This window comes from Eptatretus burgeri, chromosome 15, assembly GCF_056783735.1.
Source record: "Eptatretus burgeri isolate ZD-2024b chromosome 15, Ebu_testis_v1, whole genome shotgun sequence".
Lineage (NCBI taxonomy): Eukaryota > Metazoa > Chordata > Myxini > Myxiniformes > Myxinidae > Eptatretus > Eptatretus burgeri.
The window spans coordinates 1,306,101-1,333,143 of record NC_140975.1 but is presented as its reverse complement, the minus strand read 5'-3'; the positions used below and the strand labels follow the sequence as shown (position 1 = coordinate 1,333,143).

The 27,043-nt window shown below is 41.8% G+C and overlaps 1 protein-coding gene across 5 annotated transcripts in view; it reads right to left on the bottom strand.

The window, feature by feature from the left end:
* Positions 1 to 1,174: 1,174 nt before the first annotated feature.
* LOC147011298 (protein Hook homolog 3-like) overlaps positions 1,175 to 27,043 on the bottom strand; it is a 77,806-nt gene continuing 51,937 nt past the window's right edge. For 4 of the 5 annotated variants that reach the window (XM_085855964.1, XM_085855966.1, XM_085855962.1 and 1 more), the window contains exons 18-23: positions 27,042 to 27,043; positions 14,894 to 14,955; positions 12,579 to 12,679; positions 12,354 to 12,473; positions 12,179 to 12,250; positions 5,914 to 6,282 (exon numbers count right to left, since the gene is read on the bottom strand). The exon at positions 27,042 to 27,043 is cut by the window's right edge and continues 33 nt beyond it. In XM_085855964.1, the coding sequence (XP_085712090.1) occupies positions 5,929 to 6,282; positions 12,179 to 12,250; positions 12,354 to 12,473; positions 12,579 to 12,679; positions 14,894 to 14,955; positions 27,042 to 27,043 (711 nt within the window). In that variant the 3' untranslated portion in view covers positions 5,914 to 5,928. Of the gene's footprint in view, positions 1,700 to 1,822; positions 1,927 to 5,913; positions 6,283 to 12,178; positions 12,251 to 12,353; positions 12,474 to 12,578; positions 12,680 to 14,893; positions 14,956 to 27,041 lie in introns of those variants that run through there. The other variant, XM_085855967.1, reaches the window with a different exon arrangement.

Genomic DNA, 27,043 nt, shown 5'->3' with positions numbered 1-27,043 from the left:
ACACGTTTTCCAACCAAAATGCGATAAGCCCCAGAATCTCTAAACAAGAACTTTCTGTTGAAGGTGGGATGATAACTATAAACATTAAGTGGGCACACCAGTTCAGTTGTAGTCTGAAAAAACAGACCCTCCCCCCACTGCCTAATTCAGTGTCAGCTGTGACACCGCAATCCACAGAATCACAGCTGACATGGCTTTAGAAGTCTTTTCTTTTTTTGCAGGATTGTCAACTCCACAAGCAAGTGCCAAGGATTGTGCTTCAGGAGTAATTTTTCACAAAACACATAAATCGCAAAGAAGGGGGAAGGCAAACAGGTTTTTGTTTCATTGTATCCTCTTCTGGAGTTTACCTACAGGTCGGTTCTAAAGGGAAGGAATCCCTCTTCAAATGGGGTTTAAATAGGTAAGAGAAAGTGTGTGGAGGGTGGTCAGAGGTGAGGAGTAAAAAAGAAAAAAGTTTTGATGCATAATCAAGACTCATGGAAGAGCTTGATCCCAGAAATAACTGAACATAGAGAAGCTGATGCAGGATGAGTGTAGGAGGTGGAAGAGGAGAAGAAGTTGATACCAGAGATCTGTTTGTGACAAATTCACTCCTTTTTATTGACAGGGTTAAATAGTTTTCCCTGAGTTAATATTAAAACCAATGGGGGAAATTGTATAGTCCCAGAACCAACAAAATTCCCTGACTTACCTCTTTGGGGGGGGGGAGGGGCCCTCTCGAGAAACTCCCTCCTTCGACTGCCCAGACCACGATTTTTTTATGCCATGTACAAACTTTGGTACATACACAGTGATGAACGTTGTGGTAAAGTTTCATCGAAATCGTTTATGTAGTTTCAGAGAAGAAGCTGCGAGTATATGTGGACAGAATAATTAACTACAGACCGCGGTAGAGAGATTGGGACCAATGCCACGATCGGCAAGTTTCCATAATAATTCAACCGTGATACAGCAAAACGCATTGGGGCGTCATCCAGAAACTGCATTTGGGGTGGGCCAGCTGTAATTACAAACGTTTGATGGGAGTGAAAAAGTGTTGAACTCCAAGGGCGAGGCTCACCATTGGACAATGCATAGGGTACATGATGAGCAATGTATCAAAGAGGTTCATAGAACATGGGATAGTTTGATCGAGTAGACAGCAGACAGGAATATAAATAATGCCAATGGATGAAGCAAGTCACATTGTACTTTATTACACCTGTAAGTGTCAGCACACATAAATAACATTGATTAAATGGACATTTAGTCAAAACGCAGCAACAGATACTGTCCCCAAATGTAGAACGGAAAATACTAAACAACGGCATCCCATAAGGAGCCAACAATACTGATAAATTGGGTCCTATCCGATCATCAGTTGGAATAAATCTCCACTTACGGAGGGGGGGGCAGAGGTAATTGTCAGGCACTGTGACCCCAAGGTGGGGAAAGGGGTTTGGGGGGGGGCATATGCAAGGCACTGCGACCTCACCACAAGCATCCTTGAGCGATTCATTAAATCACAATACAGTTCAAATAAAATGATCCTCTGCACTATTATAAAACACTGCCAGGCTTCATGCTTACATCACCTCACCCCAATCATCTGCCAATCGAAGAGGATGAATAATGGATGAGGTTGTGGCATGGGATATGTGGGTTGTGAATGGAAGTGAGTAAGAGAAGAAGTGAGATGAGGATCACATCGATTCACCTGAAACAGACACACAGTAGAGATCGAGCAAATAATAAACTACAGGATATGCACAAAATGGAAGAAAAATCCAGTTTGTTTTCTGATGTTTATAAACATTTATTGGCACAAAGCTTAACATACCGCTTGTGTGCACGCACCGCCTGCCGCTGCCATGACAGAAACGACAGTGTAGCAGGAGAAGGACAAAGACGTAGCTCAGACGCCTGTTGCTGGGACACTCTCCCCTGCACATGGACACATGAGCAGACAAGCGTTTGTCCAATTTTCCATTGATACATTTCTGCTATACGCCCAAGGTTTTGCAACCACATCTAAAACTCAGGGAAAATTAGTGGATATAGAAGAAAAAAATTACCCCGTGTGGGGGTGACGGTCATCTCTATAATGTTTTTTACTATCATAATCGATGAACCGTTGCCAGATATCTCCTAAAATGACAGGTTTTGAAAATGGTGACTTTCACAACTTTCGTGACCTCGTGACCTTGACCCTGACCTCGAATCCGGGAAAAAAATATGTCGTTGGGTATCACTCATCGACCTCTACCCACATACCAAATTTCATCAAGATCGGAAGTAAAAAGTTTTCTTTGTACCGGGAGGTGTTTTTGACCATCTTCCAGGCCAAACGGGACGGAAATTCAAAAATCTGTCCGGTTAGATACAAGATAATATTTTTTACTATCATAATTAATAAACAGTTGCCAAATATCTTGTAGAATGGCAGACTAGATAGGTTTTGAAAATGGCGATTTTTATAACTTACGTGACCTCGTGACCTTGAACCCGGTCAAAAGTTATATCGTTGTGCAACACTCATCAACCTCTACCCACATACTAAGGTTCATCAAGGTCGGAAAGAAAAATTGTTGACGGACGGACGGACATTTCGTCCGGCTTTCATTAGGTCATCTCTGAAATAATTCTCCACCAACAAAACATAATTATCTGATAATTTTTTTACAACTTTCTTCAATTGGCTATTCATGAGAAACCACTCTTAAACAACCCTGGTTAATTATATGATGACATTAGCAAGGAAAGAAAATAAATAAATACACTTTCCAAAACATAATTTAGATTTTAGATGGAAGATTTTTTTTTAAAAGATTAAAAAAAAAAAACATGAAAAGGGGAAATAAATCAACAAAATGGAGGATGTTGAATAAATCTGAGAATTCTAAAAACTGCCATCAATCAGGTCCCTCGACTGCATATGCACAAAGTATAAAAAATAAATTAGTGATATGCACAAACGATAACAAACTCTATTAAACACTGATATAACAAATTAGTAATACACACAAACTGTAAACTACCACACATGTATAACCTCAAATAGCAAATTAGTAATACACACAAACTATAAACTACCACACATGTATAACCTTAAATAACAAATTAGTAATACACACAAACAAAAAACTACCTCACATGTATAACCTAAAATAACAAATTAGTAATACACACAAACTATAAACTACCACACATATATATAACCTAAAATAACAAATTAGTAATACACACAAACTATAAACTACCACACATGTGTAACCTAAAATAATAAATTAGTAATACACACAAACTATAAACTACCACACATGTATAACCTAAAATAACAAATTAGTAATACACACAAACTATAAACTACCACACATGTATAACCTAAAATAAATTAGTAATACACACAAACAAAAACTACCTCACATGTATAACCTAAAATAACAAATTAGTAATACACACAAACTATAAACGACCACACATGTATAACCTAAAATAACAAATTAGTAATACACACAAACTATAAACTACCACACATGTATAACCTAAAATAACAAATTAGTAATACACACAAACTATAAACTACCTCACATGTATAACCTAAAATAACAAATTAGTAATACACACAAACTATAAACTACCACACATGGATAACCTAAAATAAATTAGTAATACACACAAACTATAAACTACCACACATGATTAACCTAAAATAACAAATTAGTAATACAAACTATAAACTACCTCACATGTATAACCTAAAATAACAAATTAGTAATACACACAAACTATAAACTACCACACATGGATAACCTTAAATAACAAATTAGTAATACACACAAACTATAAACTACCACACATGGATAACCTAAAATAACAAATTAGTAATACAAACTATAAACTACCACACATGGATAACCTAAAATAACAAATTAGTAATACAAACTATAAACGACCACACATGGATAACCTAAAATAATAAATTAGTAATACACACAAACTATAAACTACCACACATGGATAACCTAAAATAATAAATTAGTGCAACAAACAAACTCTAGACTACTACGTACACAACATGGCCAAAAGTTTGTGGATACCTGTGTGTCCAACATCTCATTCCAAAATCATGGGCATCAATATGGAGTTGGTCCTCCCTTTGCTGCTACAACAGCCTCCACTCTTCTGGGAAGGCTTTCCACTAGATGTTGGAACATTGCTACGGGGATTTGCTTCCATTCAGCCACAAGAGTATTAGTGAGGTCACGCACTGATTTTGGGCGATTAGGTCTGGCTGGGAGTCAGCGTTCCAACTCATCCCACAGGTGTTTTGATGGGGGTTGAGGTCAGGGCTCTGTGCAGGCCAGTCAAGTTCTTCCACACCGATCTCGACAAACCATTTCTGTATGGACCTTGCTTATAAAATAATTAATCTTCACCGCTATGGCATATTCTCTCGCTGAAATTTAATACCCTTCTCTTGCAGGGAATCAAGATAGATCTCATTGGAGAACCCCTTAAGAAGAGAAGACTTCTCAGTGAAAGTTGTGTAATATGTGAACAGACTTTAGATGAGAAGTCAGTGGACAATCCATTCAAAAGAAATCCAACACTTGACAGAGTAAAAGCTGTTCTTCGAGTTGCGGAAATACGTCAGGACACTGCATGATAGGTTGCTCAAGATCAAAGATGGCATTTTATACCAGACTGTTACCGTTAGATACCATAAGAAATGTAGGGAATCTTATTCAACTGCAATTAATCTCAAGTATGTACAATATGAACTTGTGACTGCGAATGATACGGCTGATAATGCTGGTGACATGGTTGAGAGTGGTCCATCCCGAATCCGGCACACAGACACTTCCACGTTTAACATAAGAACTGATCGTTTCATCTGTGAGAAATCATACAAAAGAGCAGAAAGGTTATCAGAAATCGCCACTGGCACCGGAGCTTCAACTCGTGACCGGGTCATTGCAGCATCTTTGGAAAGACTCGATGACAAGACTCACATGCGAATGTTGTCATATCCAGACTTATTTGCATAAGATGCAAAATACCACAGATCCTGTTGCAGTCGTTATATCTTACCAAGAAATATAAAGGCTGACCGGTCAAAGGCTAAATTGGAGAAGGCTATGAATGTCCATGATAAGGCTGTTCTTAGTTTAAGTGAGGAAATTGAACGCACAATTTTTTAAAGGTGAATAAGGTTGTGACACTGTCTACATTGCATGAACGACTCCTGGTTATACTTCAGGAACTAGGTGAGAGTACAGCAGAGAAACCCAGCGAATATCCATCATGGAAACTCAAACAGAAGCTGAAGAAGCGATTTGGTGATTGGATGCTTTTCATTAGCCAGACTCGAAAGTCCAATCTTGTTTGTTCGAATGAGGTAACTGTCGGTGATCTCGTGAAGAAGGTATCTGCTCTGAACATTCAAATCAATGAATCGGGTGATTACGAATTTGGATCTTGTGATGAATCAGATCAATTGGACAATGCTGTCATTCTTCATCAAGCTGCAGGAATACTACGCGATTCAATTTCAGGAAAAACATTTCAATCAAACCATTATAATCCAAGCGTTAAGTTTGAGATGCATCTGTGCAAACCATTTGTTCCAGAAACTCTGTATGATTTTATCGCATGATGTACATCAAAACAGCAGTTTGACAATGCTAAGACATGTAAGAGTTCTCCAGCATGTTGTGATGATAGTGTAGCTGATTTGAAGGTACTTGGAATATGCCACAGTATCATTGCTTTGTCTTGTAAGATACAGACCCCGATTACATTTGGGTTAGGTACTCAAATGCACCCTGACCATGGTAGTAAGGAACCTATAGAAGTTTTAAGTTCAGTTGCGTATTGTATAAACTACGACGAAGTCAGAAACTTTATTACATCAGTTGCTCTTGACCAACTTTCAGGCCCATCTCAAGTGCAGATCCCACGTGGTATTGCAAAATTTAACCCCGAACAAATCGACACAATTGTTGATGCTGCAATCGACAATTTTGACCAAAATGAGGAAACATTTGATGGAAAACATACGACCCATGCCATGGCTATTGTGCTGTACCAGCCATCATCGGTTTCGAACGAGATGAACTTAATTCCACGCACAAAGCAGAAAGCACTCACCATGGAACAATGCGAGGAAGAACAAATCCAAAGGTATAGAAAACCACCAAAAAAGCCAGAACCCAATATCTCATCTCCATTCGATACAACTGACTCATCTTCAAAGGTTGTGATCAAAGATTTCGTATGGGCGTTGGCGCGACACATCTGTGCAGACAAAAGGTTTGGGTCATTCCGTGTCAAATCAGCCAAAAAAAATTTAATTCTGCGGTGACCCCCTCAGATTTTCCTGAAAAAATTCTAAAAGCTACCTTAACATATATGAGGAAGGTTTGCCAAGTTATAGCTCAAAATTCCAAGTAGTGTCTGAGATATGGCCCAACAAACACCCGAGGGGTGTTTCCATTCTGGCAGTCTCGAGTTGCAGATTTGTATCTGAAGCATTTTTGGAAGGGTCTAAATTCCAGAGTTTTACAGAGTTCTGAAAATTCACACAAATGGTGCCGATTAGCGAGGCTTTCAGAATCTGACAAAAAAAAATGTTCTACTTAAAATACTTTTTAAGATACGTACTCTCAAAAGTAGCGATTTGTAACATGCAGTCAAAAAAATTTGAATTTTCAAATTGCTGCCAACAGTCAGTTTATTCATCATGAAGAATCTTGTTGCCCGATTTACATAATCTAGTGACTGGATCATTTACACAAAAAACTGCAACCTTTTGGAGCAAAATCTTGGGTACTATAGGTGTCTGACCTTTGCTCCAGACCCAACGACACTGAAATTTACCCCGTTTTTACCATGTTGACAGTTACACAGCTCTTTTAAATTTTTGTCACTTAAAGACACATACATAGGCAAACTGAGGTAGAAAATTCAAGAGTTGTTCTCAATCCCTTCTATTTTAAACGATTTTTATAAAGGCCCACTATTTAAAAAAAAAAAACGTTCGATGAAAGATGTAGAATAAAAGCAATAGGTGTGCTTTTGAAGTGGAAGCCATGTCAAGAATTCCAAAGCTGACACCACATTGAGCATGCAGTAGTGTTTCATGGTCAGAATAACTTTGTGGTTAATTTATTTTGGCTCAAAAATGTATTTTTCCACTTAAAAATGAGATGCGAACACTTATCTCAACCATGAAAAAAGGCACAATGTACAATGGTGCATTTTGTATGATATAAAATAAATAAATATTTATAACATTATTAATCTCATATCATAGAATTAAATTTGCACATAAACATCAAATTTATACCAAGTAAATACTTTTGTAAACCTTTATATTCATGAAAAATATCATAAATGTGGGGTTTGAAGTTTTGAAGTAATTTACAAAAAATTTCTCATAATTCTTCAGTCCCAAAAGCTACTTTTTTTTAAATATTTGTTTTTACTAACAAACATAGAAAAAATAAAGATATTGTAAGGAAGTATGACTTAAGTGGAATCTAACAATATATAAATCAGTTTAGTAAAGCTTAAAGAAGTGTACCAAAATCATTTCCAAAGTTAGGCATGAAGCACAACTCAATCTTATTTCGGCTTTAACCCAATACACAGCCCTGTAGTAACTGCCAATGCTCATTGTTACATTTTCTTACATCCTGGCAATTATAAAACTAAATCACTGTTCACTTTGTACAATGGATCCAAGTATATTTGTCCAAACAATTTGATATGAAATTATGAAAAAAAAAAATTGAATCAGATATTGTACCTACATTTACAAATGGATGTAGACTTTCGTACAATGTACACTAAGTATATAAACAATTAGATATGCAAATTAATATTTTTAATGGTGATTATTATGATCACATTATGCGTTTTAATTTGCAGTTGAGATTGGTGGCGGCCTTAAGCTAAAATATCCTTTAAAAAAATGTGAGCCAAATTAAAGTAACCACATACTTGTTCTGACCAAAAAACACAACAATTTGATCATTGTGGTGCCAACTTATGAATGTTTGGCATGGCTTCCACTTCAAAAGCTCACCTATTGCTTTTATTCTACATCTTTCATCGAACATGTTTTTTTTTTTAAAGAGTGGGCCTTTATAAAAATCGTTTAAAAATAGAAGGGATTGAGAACAACTATTGAATTTTCTACCACAGTTTGCCTATGTATGTGTCCTTAAGTGACAAAAATTTAAAAGAGCTGTGTCAACATGGTGAACACTTGGAGTAAAACCAGGGTAAATTTCAGTGTCGTTGAGTCTGGAGCAAAGTTCAGACACCTATAGCACCCAAGATTTTGCTCCAAAAGGTTTCAGTTTTCTTGTGTAAATGATCCAGTCACTAGATTATGTAAATCAGGCAACAAAATTCTTCATGATGAATAAACTGACTGTTGGCAGCAATTTGAAAACTCAATTTTTTGACTGCATGTTACAAATCACTACTTTTGAGAGTACTTGTCTTAAAAAGTATTTGAAGTTGAACATTTTTGATGTCAGATTCGGAAAGCCTCACTAATCGGCACCATTTGTGTGAATTTTTAGAACTGTTATTAAAACTCTGGAATTTAAAGCCCTCCAAAAATGCTTCAGATCCAAACCTGCAACTCTCGAATGCCAGAATTGAAACACCCCAAGGGTGTTTGTAGAGCTATATCTCGGACACAACTTGGAATTTTGAGCTATAGCTTGGCAAACCTTCCTCATATATGTTAAGGTAGCTTTGAGAATTTTTTCAGAAAAATCTGAGGGGGTCACCGCAACCCCCGGCTGAAATGACACGGAATGACTGGTTTTCAAGAATTCCAGCATGGAGTGGTTTCAACGCCCTTGTGAGTACAAAGATAGTTTCAGCTGTGACCATTCGATACCTTCCTCTCATCAATTCTCCGCCGTCTCATCAATGTATACTCAAGATTCTGCTCCAGCTGAGGTTCAAAACTTAACACGCTTCTACTGCACTGACAAAAACTGTGAAAACGGGAGGATGTGCCCTCGTGTCCTTGCAGGACTAGAGTGTATTGACATATGTAGCTGCACTGACTGCAACAATCACAGCAATGTCGTACAACAGGAAAATGAAAATGCAAAAGAGATAGACACTGTTTTCGATATTTAGATGCGTGGCCAGCTGATTTCAGATGTGATCAGTATTGAAAGATTCATGAGCTTGGGTTTCACTGTGCAACAATATAAACATATTGAATAGATTTTCTCAAAGGTGTGAATTTTTTATCTGGGTTCAACTGCAATTTCATTCATGAGACAATCTGACTGGTTCAACAAATCAGACTTGGGACTGTTTCAACATGTAAAGACAATATCATGCGAAAAAAAGAGGCAATTGTGGAATAAAATTAGTAAATGCCGATTTGGAGGTATTCCGGGGGTCTTTTACCCCTTGGCAGCATAAAAGTCCATGAAATACCTTGCATAATATCAATTTCTAATAGTAACCCTGATATTTTCCATAGTTTTCCATGACAACTTCATTTTTGCATTAAAGATGCCGATCTTAGAAAAATGAGAATTTTCACTCGAACCGTGCACATGTCATAGAAAAGGTTAATTTACTTTGTTGTGAACATTCGATCATAGTTTAACTGACATATTCTTTAATGAGACTCCCTGCCTGATGAAAATGATCAAATTTAGCACTTTTAAAACATATATTGGGCATTTAATAAGAGAAAACGTACAAGTTTTTGCTAAAATTGCACAAAAACTGCCAAAATTGGGGGTATTTTGTGGGTCCTTAACCCCCACAGGAGCCTAAAACCCCCTGAAACATCTTAAAACATTTCCAATACATAGAAATACTCAACCATTCTACATGTATTTTATGCTTATTGAAGTAAATAAAGAATTATTGAAAATGGCCATTTTCTCTTAAGTTCCTGCACTCTTAATCGGGGTTAATTCACCATGTGCAGAATTTCAACAACTACAACCTCAGTTTTCAAAAACTAGACATCCATACGGTTCAAATGAGACCAGTTTCAGCTTGTTATACCTCCGGTAGGGGTATCTCCTAAATTAGAGCCCTTTTCAGCCCCAGCCACTACACTAATAATATACATTTTACATTCAAACTTGGGTAAATCAGACTCCTCCCTTGGTTTTTATATAAACCACGACAGCAATTGATTTAGTAAAGATAATTACATGATCATGTGAACAAGGGAAGCCACTTTGGCTCGAAACAGTGTCAAATTGTTATTGAACATTATCAAAAATGTTGAACATTTGTCAAAAATGATATAAACTGACCACATCATACATCAAAGACAGTCACTAAATTCATGCACCAGACTATGAATAACGGATAGGGACATCGTGGAAAATAACACAAGAATATGAAATTCACAATCAATATAACATAATGAAGGAATTCACTCTTCCCCTGCTGGTCTAAGCAGCATGACCTCAGTTATGGGTCACAGGTAGATAGATATAGGGCTTGTCGTCCTTTATGGTGTGGATTCGCACTTTTTGAACGCGACCATCTGTGCTGGGAAAAATTCCAATCACGTCCAAAGGCCTAGTCGTTCCTTTGTGCATGCACTTCAGAACGATGTCACCGACGCAAAGGTCGAGTTTTTTTTACTTTCCAACGGGTACAGAGCTGCAGGGTCAGGGGATATTCTTTGCGTCATTGTAACCAGAAGGTATTTGCCAAAAGCTATACACGTCACCAATGATGGCCGAAGATGTCCGGAGGATAACCAAAATTGCCTGGTGGTGCATGAAGAGGAGTTGTCTTGAACTTCCACTTCGAGAAACGTGTGAAATGCTGTGTTCCGAATGAACATTCATGCTTGGTAGCCAATACGGATATGGAACGAAACTGCAGACCGTTAACCAACTCTACAGCAGGCAAATTGGCTTTAACGGGCAGTTCAGAATTCCAGAGAAATCGCAGAAAGTCTCGGTGATCTTCATGTACATAGAAACAATGGAACATTTGCTCTACGTCGGCCATGATGGCGATGGGTTGCTGTCTGAAGCATAGTAATACCCTGAGGAAACTACTGACGAGGTCTGGACCAGGAAATAGTACCTTATTTCGCAAGACATCATAATAGGTAGCACTGCCGTCGAACTGTTTGTCATGTTTGTCATGTTTGTGTGGATGGAAAACAGCAAAACTGAGGACGATACCATTGGGGTCATTTTGCTTTTGTTCCTGGTTCAAGAGGCTCAGCATGTCCTTTGGAAAAGAGTTTAGCTATGAAGTCCACATACTGCTGTTTAAGGGCTGGTTTCTTATCCAGAACCTTGCAAAGGGACTTTAAGCGGTAGATTTCAAGGGGTCGATTGGCTGGAAGTTTTACATCGTCTCTGAAGGGTAACGGAGCCATCCAATTAATTGCCATTGTCATTCCTGACTAATCCATCCTCCATGATCGCGAGATTATCTGACCTTACGCAGCTCAGGAGCATCTCATCCAATTAACAGCAAGTTGGACGCTTCGATGCCAGGTTCGGCAAACATTTTAATTCAGCGAAGGGACATATACTGTATGTGAGTGGAGCCTTGCGACCTCTGGTGTTGAAATCTTGAAGGAATTACAAGGAATGGCATTACACTCCATTAGCACCGGAAGCATCATGTGGATGATTCCATCGAAAGATTTGATGACGAGATTTCTGACACGCCTACCACTCGCTGCCATAGTTCCAGAGCAGGTATTGAGTTCATAGGGGACTAGATTATTTGACCTTTGACCAATTGATCTCAAAAGCAATAGGCTTCTAGCTTGTAACTACCTCTCCTGTGTGTTTGTTTCGTCAGGACGTACAAACACATCTCTAATTATAGTACGAGATATCGGCTTTCTGATTGACCATGTTTTATTACTGCCACAGTGTGCATCTACATCCATACAATGAATGACAGACAAAGCCTGTGAGAATGAAATTAGTTTTAAAACTATTTTTAAAATTTATATGCAGGTAAATCTATAAAATATATAAAATAAAACAACAACGAGGAAGTTATGTTTTTACGTGGAATGTAATTTCCGAAAAGCCAATTTTCCACATTTCAGAGAAAATTCCACATCCATGCCACTGCTGGATATGCACAAACTCAAAAAACAACAAACCACTGGATAATCATGAAAGATAAAATTAATACTTACAATGTTGTACCATGCAGTAACCATAAGTTTATCTTCCAACTCTCTCTGTTGTTTTGTTCTCTCCAGCTCTCGCTGAAATGGGAAAAAATTTTTTTTAATGAAGTGGACGAATAATTAATTAATTCTTCTGAACTCCACTTGGAACCTACAGGTGCAAAACAGGACTCTTATCCACCTGTTTCAATTCCAGAAGCTTGTCTTTCTCAAGCAATTTGTTTCGTAGAACTTGATACTCTCCAGTCGCAGGTTCTCCAGGTCCCAAGGAAGTGGTCTTTGGGTCGAGAGTTCGAATAACCTGCAAGAAAGGAAAAAGGTTCAGAGTAGAAAGAGCAGCAAAGAGTACGGGCAGGAGAGGGAGGTCAAGCGTGGAAAGGTTGATGAGGCAGGAGGGTCAACTTACAGACTTGGCTTTCTCCAAGTAACGTTTATACCTCTCCTCCATATTTTCAGTTTCTTCCGCTTTCTCCTTCAGTTTTTGTTGCAGTTCAACAACACAAGCAGCTATAAGACAAAAAAAAATAGGGCCACACAAACTGAACCTCACTGAGATCAGGAGCAATAGCCAGTCAAACCCCCCGCACACCCACTTAGACCCTAATTTTTTTTGTTTAGGTACAAAATCCGTCGACTCCCTTAATGAGCACAGATTTTGATGCGGTCAATACACTTTGGAACATCACGGGTGATGAAGGTTGTGGTCAAGTTTCATCAAAATTGTGTGTTTAGTTTTGGAGAAGAGAGCCTATACATTTTGTTTTGGGAGGGGGGGGGTCAAACTCCACCTCCCCATATCGACCCCATGAATGAGCACAGATTTTGATGTGGTCGATAAACTTTGGTACATCACGGGTGATGAAAGTTGTGGTCAAGTTTCATCAAAATCGTGTGTGTAGTTTTGGAGAAGAGAGCCTATACATTTTGTTTTGGGAGGGGGGGGTTAAACTCCCCCTCCCCCAAAAGACCCCTTTAATGAGCACAGATTTTGATGTGGTTGATAAACTTTGGTACATCACGGGTGATGAAAGTTGTGGCCAAGTTTCATCGAAATTGTGTGTCGTTTCAGAGAAGAAAGCAAATATATTTTGGGGGTTAAACTCCACTCCTCCAACTCCCATAGGCCCCCTAAATGAGTGCAGATTTTGATGTGGCCAACACACCTGCATTAGGCATCAGATATGAAGCTTGTGGCCATGTTTCATCAAAATCGTATGTTTGGTTCAAGCGATAATGACTGAAGTGTTTACCAACTGACTGACTAACTGACAGACTCACCTACGGACACTGCTCAATCGCAAAAGCTCACCTGACTAAAGTCCAGGTGAGCTAAAAATGTAAACGAGATTTAATTGAACACCTTACCCCACGCAGTCTTGAGAAAAAGGACATGTGAAGGATCTTCTCAACTCTGGCTTTGTGTTTCCGAGCACAATATATATATATATATATATATATATATATATATATATATATATATATATATATATATATATATATATATATATATATATATATATATATATATATATATATATATATATATATTTCCCACAAGCCTCCATTTTGTCTGAATCTCAATATTCCCCCAACGATCCGATCAGAGCGTGACCGGCACATTTGAATGGTCGAGATGGCGTAAATATGTGCAATATTTTGTAACTAATGATAAACTGAAATTTTTTTGGAAGTGCCAACAAAGCGATTTGTGTTCCATTGTGTTCAAGTATATAATTCAATTGAAATATAATAAAGGTTTTAAGGCTGTAGATTAAAAAAATGAAAAAAAAGAAGGACTATTCGGAAGTTTACCGCTGTTGAAGTTTTTACACACACTTTTACAGCACCTTATTCAACATGCTAAATTAGTTAGTCATGCCTGTTGTTTGTGTCCTTTATGATGTCCCTTAAAACAGGAAGTTTCCTGTTTGGAATGATTTTCAATTTTGATTGACTGCCGTTCTGGCAGAAAGAGGAAAATAATTACCTCATTCCTCTCTGTGCATGTGCTCTCAGGACAAGATTCTGTACAATTTTCCAAATTCAGAGCTAAAGTACTGCTAAACAGCAAGTTCGTGTTCCGATTCATGTTCCAATTAGTGTTCTACAGTGTTCAAAATATAACATAAAATTGGAATTCAACAGTTCCTCAATCACAAACTGGCATCTGGAGACAGACAAACAAGACAGACAGAGTGAACCTATTGCTTAACCTTGCTTTGCGCTTCAAGCGCGGGTTAATAATTACACAATAACTGAGATGAATAACATCAAAATGAGCCAAGGTGTTTCTGAAAACAAGGAACCATGTCGGGGAAACATTGCGCCACGTGTCAAAGATGACAGAGTATGGAAAAAATTGCGGAAAAAAAACAGAATACAATATGTCTAAAATTCAAAAAATAGTGACAACAGCCTGGTAAAGATCTCCTTCAGTGCAATCCTGATTTGAAAAGCCTTTTTCTATGACTCTCAACCATGATACGATGATACACCATTTCGGTGATCATGAAAATTACATGTTGTCTGATCTATTGCAGGAAGTGCAGCGATCCCTCCCTCTTTCTCCCCCATTAACCCTCGTGTGACGGGCATGTGTTCACGGTGACAGATGCGGGGTGACGGGATTGAGCACAGGACAACGGGACATCGTGTGATTGCAATAGCAGAGGGATGTTGCAGAAAACATGAAATTTTACAGGTGCAGAAATCAAAGCTTACACGTCAGTTCCATTTCTTTCTGCTTTTCAGCAAAATGAGCCCGTGTTTTCTGCACATCTTCCCTAGAAACAGATGAGGAAGAATCAGGAGAGATGGGAACGAGACAAGAATGGCTATTGTGACAGTCAGTGGTGAAAAATCACAGGAAGGGTTAACAAATTCAATACGAATTCACATAAGGTGGATATGGAATAATTAATAATGTATTTAATGTGGGTATGGTGAGGTTAACAAGTAAAAAAGACGTAAAATGTCATCGCCCCTATTGTTTTAGTAATTTTGCTGTACAGAGTAAAAGGGCAAGCCCATATTTATGGACAACTAAAATGGCCACCAGTCAACCAGTCGGCTGTCTTTGAACAGATCACAAAATAAAGCGAGGTGCACGTGTATGCCATCATGTACTGTGCTTGTGCCGAGTTTGTACAAAATCAGACCGCACGTTCTGAGAAATGGTTGGGGACACATTTAATTAAGTAACAAAATTGTCACCAGTCGGCCATCGTGGATGTGATCTCAAAAATAAACCTGACGTGCATATGTAAGGCATCATTCATCATCTGTGTGACAAGTACAAATGAAATCGGTAAATGCATGTCCGAGAAACGGTTGAGGACGTGTTCGACACTGAGTTTGTATTTCTTTTACAACTCAAGTGGCCGTCAGTCAGCCATCTTGGATCTGATGTCGAAAAAAAATCTCGTGCATATGTATTACCATCAAGTGTCGGCTTTGTGAAAGTATGAATAAAATTGGTCCATACATGTCCGAGATAAGGTTGCGGACGCACGGACATGAAAATCGAGACCAAATCCATAAGCCCCCGTTTTGGACCAAGTGCAACGGGGGTGAATAATGTATATGATGTGGGTATGGTGAGGTTAACAATGTATATTATGTGGGTATGGTGAGGTTAACAATATATATTATGTGGGTATGGTGAGGATAACAATGTATATTATGTTGTTATGGTGAGGTTAACAATATATATGATGTGGGCATGGTGAGGTTAATAATGTATATGATGTGGGTATGGTGAGGTTAACAATATATATTATGTGGGTATGGTGAGATTAACAATGTATATTATGTTGTTATGGTGAGGTTAACAATGTATATGATGTGGGTATGGTGAGGTTAATAATGTATATGATGTGGGTATGGTGAGGTTAATAATGTATATGATGTGGGTATGGTGAGGTTAACAATGTATATTATGTGGGTATGGTGAGGTTAATAACGTATATGATGTGGGTATGGTGAGGTTAATAACGTATATGATGTGGGTATGGTGAGGTTAACAATGTATATGATGTGGGTATGGTGAGGTTAACAATGTATATGATGTGGGTATGGTGAGGTTAACAATGTATATTATGTGGGTATGGTGAGGTTAATAATGTATATGATGTGGGTATGGTGAGGTTAATAATGTATATGATGTGGGTATGGTGAGGTTAACAATGTATATTATGTGGGTATGGTGAGGTTAACAATGTATATGATGTGGGTATGGTGAGGTTAATAATGTATATGATGTGGGTATGGTGAGGTTAACAATGTATATTATGTGGGTATGGTGAGGTTAACAATGTACATTATGTGGGTATGGTGAGGTTAACAATGTATATGATGTGGGTATGGTGAGGTTAACAATGTATATGATGTGGGTATGGTGAGGTTAATAATGTATATGATGTGGGTATGGTGAGGTTAACAATGTATATTATGTGGGTATGGTGAGGTTAACAATGTACATTATGTGGGTATGGTGAGGTTAACAATGTATATTATGTAGGTATGGTGAGGTTAATAATGTACACTCCAGGACCAAAAAAAAATGAGCCAAGTCGATTTTTTAAAACATTTTTTTTGTCATGAGTACTTTACCACACATTAACAAAAAAACACCAAAACACCAGAACATGCAGAAATAACTGCACAAATCAGTGTGGAAATGTCCCTCAGTTCTCTTTAAATCCTCCCAGTCTTTTGGTCAAACTTTCAGAAAGCTTCTTGCATTGAGAAATGTCAATATTGTCCCATTCATGCTTGACAGCTTCCCAAAGTTGATCAGAATTTGCAAATTTCCTTCCAACAAGTTTGTGCTGAATGTAGGTCCAAAGATTCTCCATGGCTTTCAAAATAGGACTCTGTCCAGGCCAGAACACATGTTTCAGGGACTTTCTCTAAAACCACTTTTTGGGGATTTTTGCAGTATGGGCAGGGGTATCATCTTGTTGAAAAATGACTTCTTTGCTCCTCTCTTCAGGAAATAACTTTTGGAGTCTGGGAAGTAATGCTTTCTCTGATATTTTCTGGTATTCCTTGGCAGTAATTGACTGTTCACACCTTATCAGCTCACCAACACCAACAAATGAAAATGCACTCCAGACCATGATTCCACCTCCTCCGTAGTTCACAGTTGTTGAAATGCACTCAGGGTTGAATTTCTCAACAGATGTGCGAAGGCAACGTTCTGGGGGCATCACTAAACAATCTCCAATCTTGAGTCATCACTCAACAGAACTCTCTGAAACGAGTCTGAATTACAGTTCCAATATTTCGCCAAAAAATGGAATCTGTCCTGAAAGTTTTTGTTCGATAATCGAGGCTTCTTAGCACATCTTCTTGAGGAAAACCAGCATCAGTCAAGCCTCTTGTGATTGTCCTTCTGGAAACAGTCTTGTTTTTATCAGTTCTGAACTTCTCTGACGGTTTCTGCAGATTTTTTTCTTTCCTGGAGAACTAAGAATTTCAGTCACCCGTCATCTTCACTTGTAGTGGTTCTCGGCCTGCCCGATCCCTTCTTCCTTGCCGTCGAACCATTTTTCTGGAACTGTAGACCTAGTCTCTTCATGGTCAACAGAGAAATAGGGATTTTCTCCTTCTTCAGGAGGTGGTGGATTTCAGGATGTGTCTTGCCCGCTTGACAAAGATGAGCAATTCGATTTTTAACATCCCCTTCAGCATGGAACTTCTCTTTTTTTGGAGGCATTTCTAAATTGAAACACTAAAAAACATCACCAACACCAACTGTACAAGTAATAAATTAGAGGAATTTTGGCACTACATATGCACTAAACAGTCAAAAACATGACAATACCCTAAAAATGCATTGTACACATTTATATGTATACAGTACTTCAAGCAGTAAAATATTTTTTGTCACAGAAAGCAGTCTTACCTTCCTTATTTATATGTGCAACATTTTGATCGATTTTGTCTTTTTTTTTTTTTTTTTTTTTTTTTTTTTGTATACCTTGGTCGAGGCTCGTATGAGAGCTAACACACAACTCACAGCAAGGAGGCATGAGACAAGAGGGGCGGGAGTGGAAGGGACAAAACATTGGGGAACAGACACAGGTGAACTGTGGAAGGGAGAGGGATGGGGATGGGACGGGGAACATGGCGAGGGGAAGATGGACATTAAAGGGACTTTCAGGAAGGAAAGCAGGAGAATTGAAGGAAGTGGGCTTGGGTGGATTATCGGGGGTACAAAAGATCGAGGATTTGGATGGGGGAAGATAAGAGGTGGTGGTGAACAGCTGTTTTGAAAGCCTGAAGGGAAGAATGGGAAAGAATAGAGTGAGGAAGTTTATTCCAAAGGCGGGAAAAAAGAGGAATGAAAGAGTGAAGATGAGCAGTGATTCGTGATTTTGGTAGTTTTACCAGAAGGGGGGTTGTTGGCGGACCTTGAGCGCCCTGTGGAAATGTGGTTGGGACAAATCGCAGAGAGAGCAGGGGGGGCAAGGCTGGAGAGGAGTCGGTAGAAGACAGAAAGACCACCGACCAACCTGCGGTGATTGAGTGAGAGGCCCAAAGACTCAGCTTCATTGCGGGAGATGCCAATGATCTTAAAAGCCCTGGTTTCGACAGCGTGAAGTCGAGAAAGGTGGGAGGCAGGAGCACCAGCCCAGAGGGGAGAGCAGTACTCCATCAGGCTACGGACAAAAGCTTTGTAAGTGGTCAGGAGCTCAAGAGGGCCGAGGAAGGACTTTGGCCGATTGAGGATTGCCAGTCGGCGACTGGCTTTTGAGGCAAGGTTGGAAATGTGACTTTCCCAGGAAAGGTCATGGCAGATAGTGAGACCCAGAAGCTTGAAAGAAAAGACTTCTTCCAGAGGATTGTTGAGAAAGTGGATGGGGGGGTTTTGTAAAAGGTCCTTTCGAAGAGACATAGTGAGAGTGTGAGATTTGTCTGGATTGAAAGACATGTTCCACGTGTTGGACCAGTTTGTGATTTTATCCAGATCTGCAGTGAGCGAAGAAGCTGCTGCTTGCCGGTCTGAGGGATGACAGATGGTACGGCAGAGGGTTGAGTCATCGGCAAAGAGAAATAGAGGATTTTCCAGAGAGTCCGAGAGATCATTGATGAAAACCAGAAAAAGAACAGGGCCCAGAACGCTACCTTGAGGAACTCCAGCCTGCACAGGAAGAGGGGATGAAAGAACTCCATTTAGGGCCACACGTTGACTGCGACAGGAGAGGAAGTCTGCGAGCCATGAGTGGAGATGGCCTTGAATACCATGGGCAGAGAGTTTGGTGAGTAGGGCAGGGTGCCAGACTGTGTCAAAAGCACGTGATATGTCCAGGGATACGGCTCGGATTTCCTGTCTGGCATTGAGGACCTCCATCCATTGATGGGAGAGCAGTAGCAGCATATCTAGGGTAGAGTGACCTGGTCTGAAACCAAATTGATGATTGGAAATCAAGCCATTGGAGAAGAGGAAGGATTTCATGTCTGAAGCGATGATGGATTCCATAACCTTGCTGATGATTGGGAGAAGGCTGATTGGTCTATAGTTACAGGGATCTGTTTTTGCACCTTTTTTATGCAGGGCAGTGATGTTAGCAGATTTCCAAGCAGATGGCAGATGACCTTGGGAAAATGAGAGGGTGAATAGAACAGAGAGAGGGTGAGCAAGAGCAGAAGAGCAGGCTTTGAGGACACGTGGGCTGATGCCGTCTGGACCGGTTGCAGAATCTGACTCGAGGTTTGAAAGCAAGCTCTCCACCTTGTCAGGAGAAAAGGATACAGAGTCCAGGGACAGTTGGGTGCGACTGGGTAAAGTGGGTAGAGATAGTGATGGGTTTGGGACACAAGATTTAGCTGCAAACACCGAGTTTAGACATTCAGCTTTATCACGTGTGGAATCAGCAGTGCGGCCATTTGAGGTAAGGGAGGGGATGGAGGGGGAATATACACCAGAAACAGATTTGATTAAACGCCACCAGGATTTTGAGGAGGGAGAGAGGTTTGAGAGTTCAGACTTGAGATGAGAAAGATGTTGTTTTCTGGCTCTCCTGAGGGTAGCTACACACTTGTTCCGAGCTTTGTGGAAAGAACTGAGATTGTCCTCAGTGGGGTTTGCTTTCGATGAGTCGGAGGCAAGTTGTTTCAGGACAACTGCCTCGGCACAAGCTTCAGTAAACCAAGGGCGGAGGAAGGGTAAGACAACTGAACACGAGAGGGGATAAATCTGTGCATGAGGGAGAGCAAGTTTCTTTTGAAAGAATTCCCAGGATGAGTTGATGTTTGAGAAAGTAGTGATAGGAGACCAGTCTGTAAGTTTGATGGCTGCTCGAGACCCTGCCAGTCGGCTTGAGTGAAATGCCAGACTCGACGGCGGTGAGGTGGTTCTCTGATAACAGCCAGAGAGATGTCCACTTTGACAAGGACGTGGTCAGAAGAACCAATTGGAGCGAAGGAAGAGCAGCAGATATTGTCAGGGAAATTTGTCAAAATCAGATCCAGAAGAGATGGAGTACCATTGGTTGAGATCCGGGTCGGGAAGTTGACCGATTGAGTCAGTCCCAATGAGTCACAGAAAGCTTTTGCTGATGTCCCATGGCAGGTGAGAGAGGTACCCACACCTAGCCAACTGGCGTGATGACAATTGAAGTCGCCACATAAGAGGAAGAGAGAGTTTGGATGAGAAGATAGAAGATGGTCCATGTTTTCGGAGAGTGAGGTGTAGATGGAGTCATGGCAGATAGTCTTACATGAGATAATGGTCTTACATGGTCTTACATGAGATAATGGCCTTCAAAGGTGAAAGGTAAAATACGGGAATTTCACAATTTTCCTTTTTTAGGAACAAACCTTCTTAAAACACACATTTTTTTATAAATCTCTCACAAGATGGTATGGCGACGAAGCCATTAAGCCACAAGACATCTACTAAGCCAGTAACCTGGCTTCACTGGAATATGTACTGTGCATGAAGTCCGACCAGGTATGGGAGCATGCACCGGAGCAGCGCGTCGCTGCGTCCACTTCCTGCCGGTACTCTAGGGCCTCCGTCTGGCCATCACCCAGGCAGATGCCTGACCCATCCCCAGCTCCTTGAGAAGCTGATCAACTTGCTTCAACCAGGAAGCATGTGCTCGGCCCATTAGCCTCCTCCACTCACTCGCAGAGAAAATCTGGTGAGCATGATCATTATAAGGAAAACGAACCACATGTCCATACAGCCGCAGCTGACGCTCACGGACTACGCAGGTAACAAATCTCATTTGAGTCACTCTCAGCAACCACTCGTTGGAAACAAAGTCCGATCAGGGATAGCCAAGGATTCTCCGAAGAGACCTGGAACCAAAGGAATTAAGTCTCTGTCTCAGATCCCTGGCCAGAGTCCAAGTCTCGCATCCATAGAGCAAGACTGGTGTGACCTGCAGACTCCGACTTTCATCCTCCCACACAGGTACCGGCAGCACTACACCCCATGATCCAGTGAATCCATGACTCCCCAGGCCCAACCCAGCCCTCTATTGACCTCTGGCTCACAGCCTGCAGAGATATGAATATCACTGCCAAGAAAAGTGAATCTCTCCATGACGTCAACATCCTCACCACAAACAGGTACAGACAAGATAGCGGTATCCAGGATGTCATTCAAAGGCTGGATCTTAGTTTTGACTCAGGAAACCCGTAATCCAGTGGCTCAGACTCCTCATTCAGCACCTCAAAGGCCCCCAAAAGGATATGCAGAGTCTCCGCAAAGATGACTGCATCATCTGCAAAATGAAGGTCAGAGATCTTCACATTCCCAAACGATGCACCGCAGCTTCATCTCTCCAACATCCTCCCCAGAATCCAGTGCATGCAAGTGCTGAAAAGTGTGGGGGCCAGTACACACCCCAGATGAACTCCACTAACAACTGGAAATAAGTCGGAGATGGTATCACCACATCTCGCAGCACTCGCAGGAGCAGAGTATAGTTCAGACATGATGCCACAGATCCCAGGACCATTACCCCATTTCAACTGGTTCACCGCAGCCTGTGTTTCCACAAACGAAGGTGGATCACAGTTGATTGGAGGGTGAGCAGTAGGGATAGTAACACCACTGACATCCAACTCGACAGATGCTGGATCAGCCTGGTACAGCCGCTCAAAGTAAAACGGCCCAACGGGCCTTCACTTCGGACTCCTCTGTCAACCCACCATCCTCCGCTCAAAGTGCAGTACACCGAGGGACGGGTTTGGAGGAATGCAATGCGTGAATTCCCCTGTAAGCAGGATGAGAATCACTTGACTACAAGTGATGCTCGCCCGCTCACAGATTCCTCGCACATCGGCCTCCTTGTCCACCCTGAGCGCCCATTCAGTTTTACACCTCAACTTCCAGAACAGCTCAGCTCTGCAATGGTATCCAGTGTCCCTTGAGATACAAAATTCTTCTTCGCACTCTGGTGAGTTCCAGAACATTCACCAGCAACATCAACGATGGTGGTCTTGAAGGCACTCCACAACTCTTCAGGACTCCTCAAAGCACCCAGACCTCCCCAAATCCCGATTCAGGTCAGGTCAGGTATGGGAGCATGCGCCAGAGCAGCACATCGCTGCGTCCACTTTCCGCCGGTACTTCAGGGGCCTCGTCTGGCCATCCCCCAGGCAGATGCCTGGCCCATCCCCATTTCCTTGAGATGCTGGTCAACCTGCTGCAACCACGAGGTACGTGGTCAGCCCATTGGCCACCTCCACTCACGAGACTCCGTCGCTGAGAAAATCTGGTGAGCAGGATCAGCATCAGGAGAACGAGCCACATGTCCATACAGCTGCAGCTGACGCTCACAGACTATGCAGGTAACAAATCTCATTTGAGTCTCTCTCAGCAACCGCTCGTTGGACACAAAGTCCGACCAGCGATAGCCAAGGATTCTCCGAAGAGACCTGGTACCAAAGGATTAAGTCTCCGTCTCAGATCCTTGGTCAGAGTCCAAGTCTCGCATCCACAGATAAAGATTGGAAGCACCAAGGACCTGAAGACTCGGACTTTCGTCCTCCCACACAGGTACTGGCAGCGCCACACCTCATTATCCAGTGAATCCATGACTCCCCAGGCCCGACCCAGATGTCTATTGACCTCTAACTCACAGCCGGCAGAGACATGAATATCACTCCCAAGGTAAGTGAATCTCTCCACGACCTCACCATCCTCACCACAAACAGACACAGACAGGACAGCAGCATCCAAGATGTAATTGAAAGCCTGGATCTTAGTTTTGACCCAGGAAACCCATAATCCCAGTGGCTCAGACTTCTCATTCAGCACCTCGAGGGCCCCCTAAAGGATATCTAAAGTCACCGCAAAGATGACTGCATCATCTGCGAAATCAAAGTCAGAGATCTTGACATTCCGAAACGATGCACCGCAGCTTCATCTCTCCGACATCCTCCCGAGAATCCAGTCCATACAAGTGCTGAAAAGTGTGGGGGCCAGTACACCCCCCCTGACAAACTCCAGTAACAACGGGAAATAAGTCAGAGATGGTATCACCACATCTCACAGCAAGCTCAGTACCAGAGTAGAGTTCAGACATCAGATCAATCAGTTTTGGTGGCACCCCACGAAGACCAAGAATCCTCCAGAGGGCATCCCGATTCACTGAATCGAATGCTTTACAGAGATCAACATTGTCTGCAAGCAGCCCCTGCCGAAACTCTCGTCTGCGAGGATCCGAAGAGCAAGGATACGGTCAATCGTTGACATCCTTGGTGTAAAGCCTGACTGCTCTGGATGCTGGTGTTCAAGCAGATGGTGGTGAACCCTATCAAGAATGATCCGAGCAAAGACCTTGCCCAGCACCGAGAGCAGCGTCACCCCTCGGTTGTTGTTGCAGTCTTGGTGATCACCCTTCCCTTTCCAGAGAGGGACAACAAGGCCCCTCTTCCAGTCAGTTGGGATGATGCCTGTGTTCCAGGCAGAGCACAGAACTGCATGCAATGACACGAGTGCAGCATTTCCACCAGCCTTGAGAAGTTCAGCATGGATGCCACAAATCCCTGGAGCTTAAACCCATTTCAACCGGTTCACCGCAGCCTGTGTTTCCACAAGCGAAGGTGGACCACAGTTGATTGGAGGGTCAGCAACAGGGATTGTAACACCCCTGACGTCCAACTCGACAGCTGGGGGATCAGCCTGGTACAACCGCTGAAAGTAACCGGCCCAGCGGACCTTCACTTCGGACTCCTCTGTCAAGAGCCCACCACCCTCTTCTCTAACTGCAGCACACCGAGGGATGGGCTTGGATGAACGCAATTCGCGAATTCCCCTGTAAGCAGGACGAGAATCCCTTGACCACAGGTGATGCTCTCCCCCCCTCACAGATTCCTCACACATAGGCCTCCTTGTCCACCCTTAGCGCACACACAGTTTTACGCCTCAACTCACTGAACAGCTCAGCTCCATTCAGCCTGGCCCTGCGACTCTGGTCAATGGTATCCAGTGTCCCGTGAGAGACAAAATTCGTCTTTGCCCCATGGTGAGTTCCAAGACATCCACCGGCAACATCAAGGACGGTGGTCTTGAAGGCATTCCACAACTGTTCAGGATTCCCAAAACAAATCCCCACTCAACCTCTTCGTAAACTCCTCAGCTATCCTCTCATCCTTGAGCTTGCCACCATCTAGCCTCGGCTGGGATGGTACCATTCTCCTGGATGTAAGTTGCCACTTAAGAGTTGCTACAACACGCCTGTGGTCAGTATCGATGAACTGAGCACTCCGGTAAACCCAACAGTTCTGGTCATCCTCCAGTGACCATCAATGAGCACATGGGCAATCTCCTTTGCCACACCACCAGCATTGGAATAACAAGTCCAGCGATGAGCTTGTAGGTGCTGAAACCATGAATCAGCCACCTTTAATCGATGACTTCTTGAAAAGTCAAGGAACTTAGTGCTATTCAGGTTCACAGTTCCTGACTCATGGGGACCAACACATGTCTCATGACCATTCCTATCAATTCCAGTCGATGCATTGAAATCCCCCAAGACTGGAAGTTTATCTCGCATGGGGCATTGATCAACCACAGACTCGAGCGTTGCGTAGAATGCATCCTTCACAGTGAGATTACTCGCCTCAGTCGGAGCATAAACAGAGATCTCGCCGCAATCCAGTCTCCGAAACTCAGAGAGTGCTGCAATACCGATGTCCAAACGCTTGAGCTCAGGTGATCATCCTCTCTTTGGGATAGGACATTCCAGGCACCCACCCGAAGGGACCGCTTCAGGTTAACCCAAGGAGACCACTGTCTGGTGGATGACACCTCAGCACCACTCTGACACACTCTATCGCAATTCAACCCGGGAAGGTTACCCCGTGGTTTTCTTCCTCTCATCAAAGAGTGAGTGTCCCAAAGGCTTCGCCCCAATCCCGTGAGCTGCCCTGTGAATGGCAGCTGCACAGGAGGTACTCCCATGGAGTGGGTTTACAGTTTTCTTTGCGTTTTTAGTGTTTTGTGGAGTGAAGGGTTTGACGGTGGCCAGAGTGCAAATCCTGCCACCAACCTCAGAAGAAAAAGTAACCCAACTGCAGGACATCTACAGACACAGTTGGGCACTAGAAATGGATGGCCGTTGGCTCACAATGAGCTCCTATGCCCTTTTGACGGTTTGATTTTAATCCTGCTGGGTGTCCATATCCATACACCCTCCTCACCAGGAAACCTGGTGGGGGGAGACTGTTTAATCGCCGCAAACCCGACCATGAAACAGGTTAGTACAGATTTACATGTTACCTGTAGTAAGTCACAGATGTAATCTCGCTTGATCTGTGCATCAATGGCTCCAAATTTGAAAAAAAAAAAAAAAAGGCTCTTTTTTTTGCCCCAGAGTGCATATTATGCGGGTATGGTGAGGAAAATAATGTATATCATGTGGTTATGGTCAGGTAGATGAGCAAGAGTGATGGAAACTGGTGGTTTTGTGTATTTTATACATTTATGATTGTAGGATTTGCACAATGAAAATGTCCATCGCGTTACTTTATTCACAACACGTTGACAAAGGAAATGCATCATGGTAGTCCACAGGGGCCAGGGCACAGTTGCTTTAACTAAGACTTTATGCACTAGAAAGGAGGGGGTTACAAGAGGAAATGATAGAGATGTTTAAGTTAATGAAGGGTATAGACAAAATAAATACAGAAGAGTTTTTCAGCAGAATAGACGTGATCAGAACCAAGGGCCATAACTTGAGGATAAAGAAGATGAGAGGAAAGATGGTGGTAAGGCAAGGGGTCTTTCACTCAGAGAGTAGTTAATGCATTGAATGGTTTCCTAAGAAAGGTAGGGGCAGCAGAATATATAGGTTTAAATTACAATTACATCGGTACCAAGATGCATTGGACAGAAGGGTATGGGGATATTGACAGGACTGGTGGATAACTTGGGTGTGGATGGGTGATGGGTTGTGGGGTTGGTGCAGCGCAGGCATGGGACGAATGGCCTCCACCTGCACCAAAATTCCTTATACATTTTTCACAGCCATGGACGGATGCCTTCAGTGGGCTGTACTGAAGAGTGAGCAAACCGTGACGAGGACTCTGACAAATGTGCGAATCACAGGATCCTCATCCTGGAATGTGATCATGCATCCTCTTATCTTGCTCACCGATTGGCTGCGGAAATTACCAAGCCCATTTTGAATGGCTTTATAATCCTCCATGCAGTCCTGACTTGGCACTAACAGATGATCCATTTGTTTATTATATTTTTAAAACAGAGAGGGAAACTAATGGAGGAGTTTGCATCACTTTGAGGGTTTGATGATGATGGCAACGACGACCTAATGTGGTGCAATGGTGAATTTTAAGTGCCAAACTGTGGTTGGCGTAGCAATGCGGTGCACATGATACTCACAA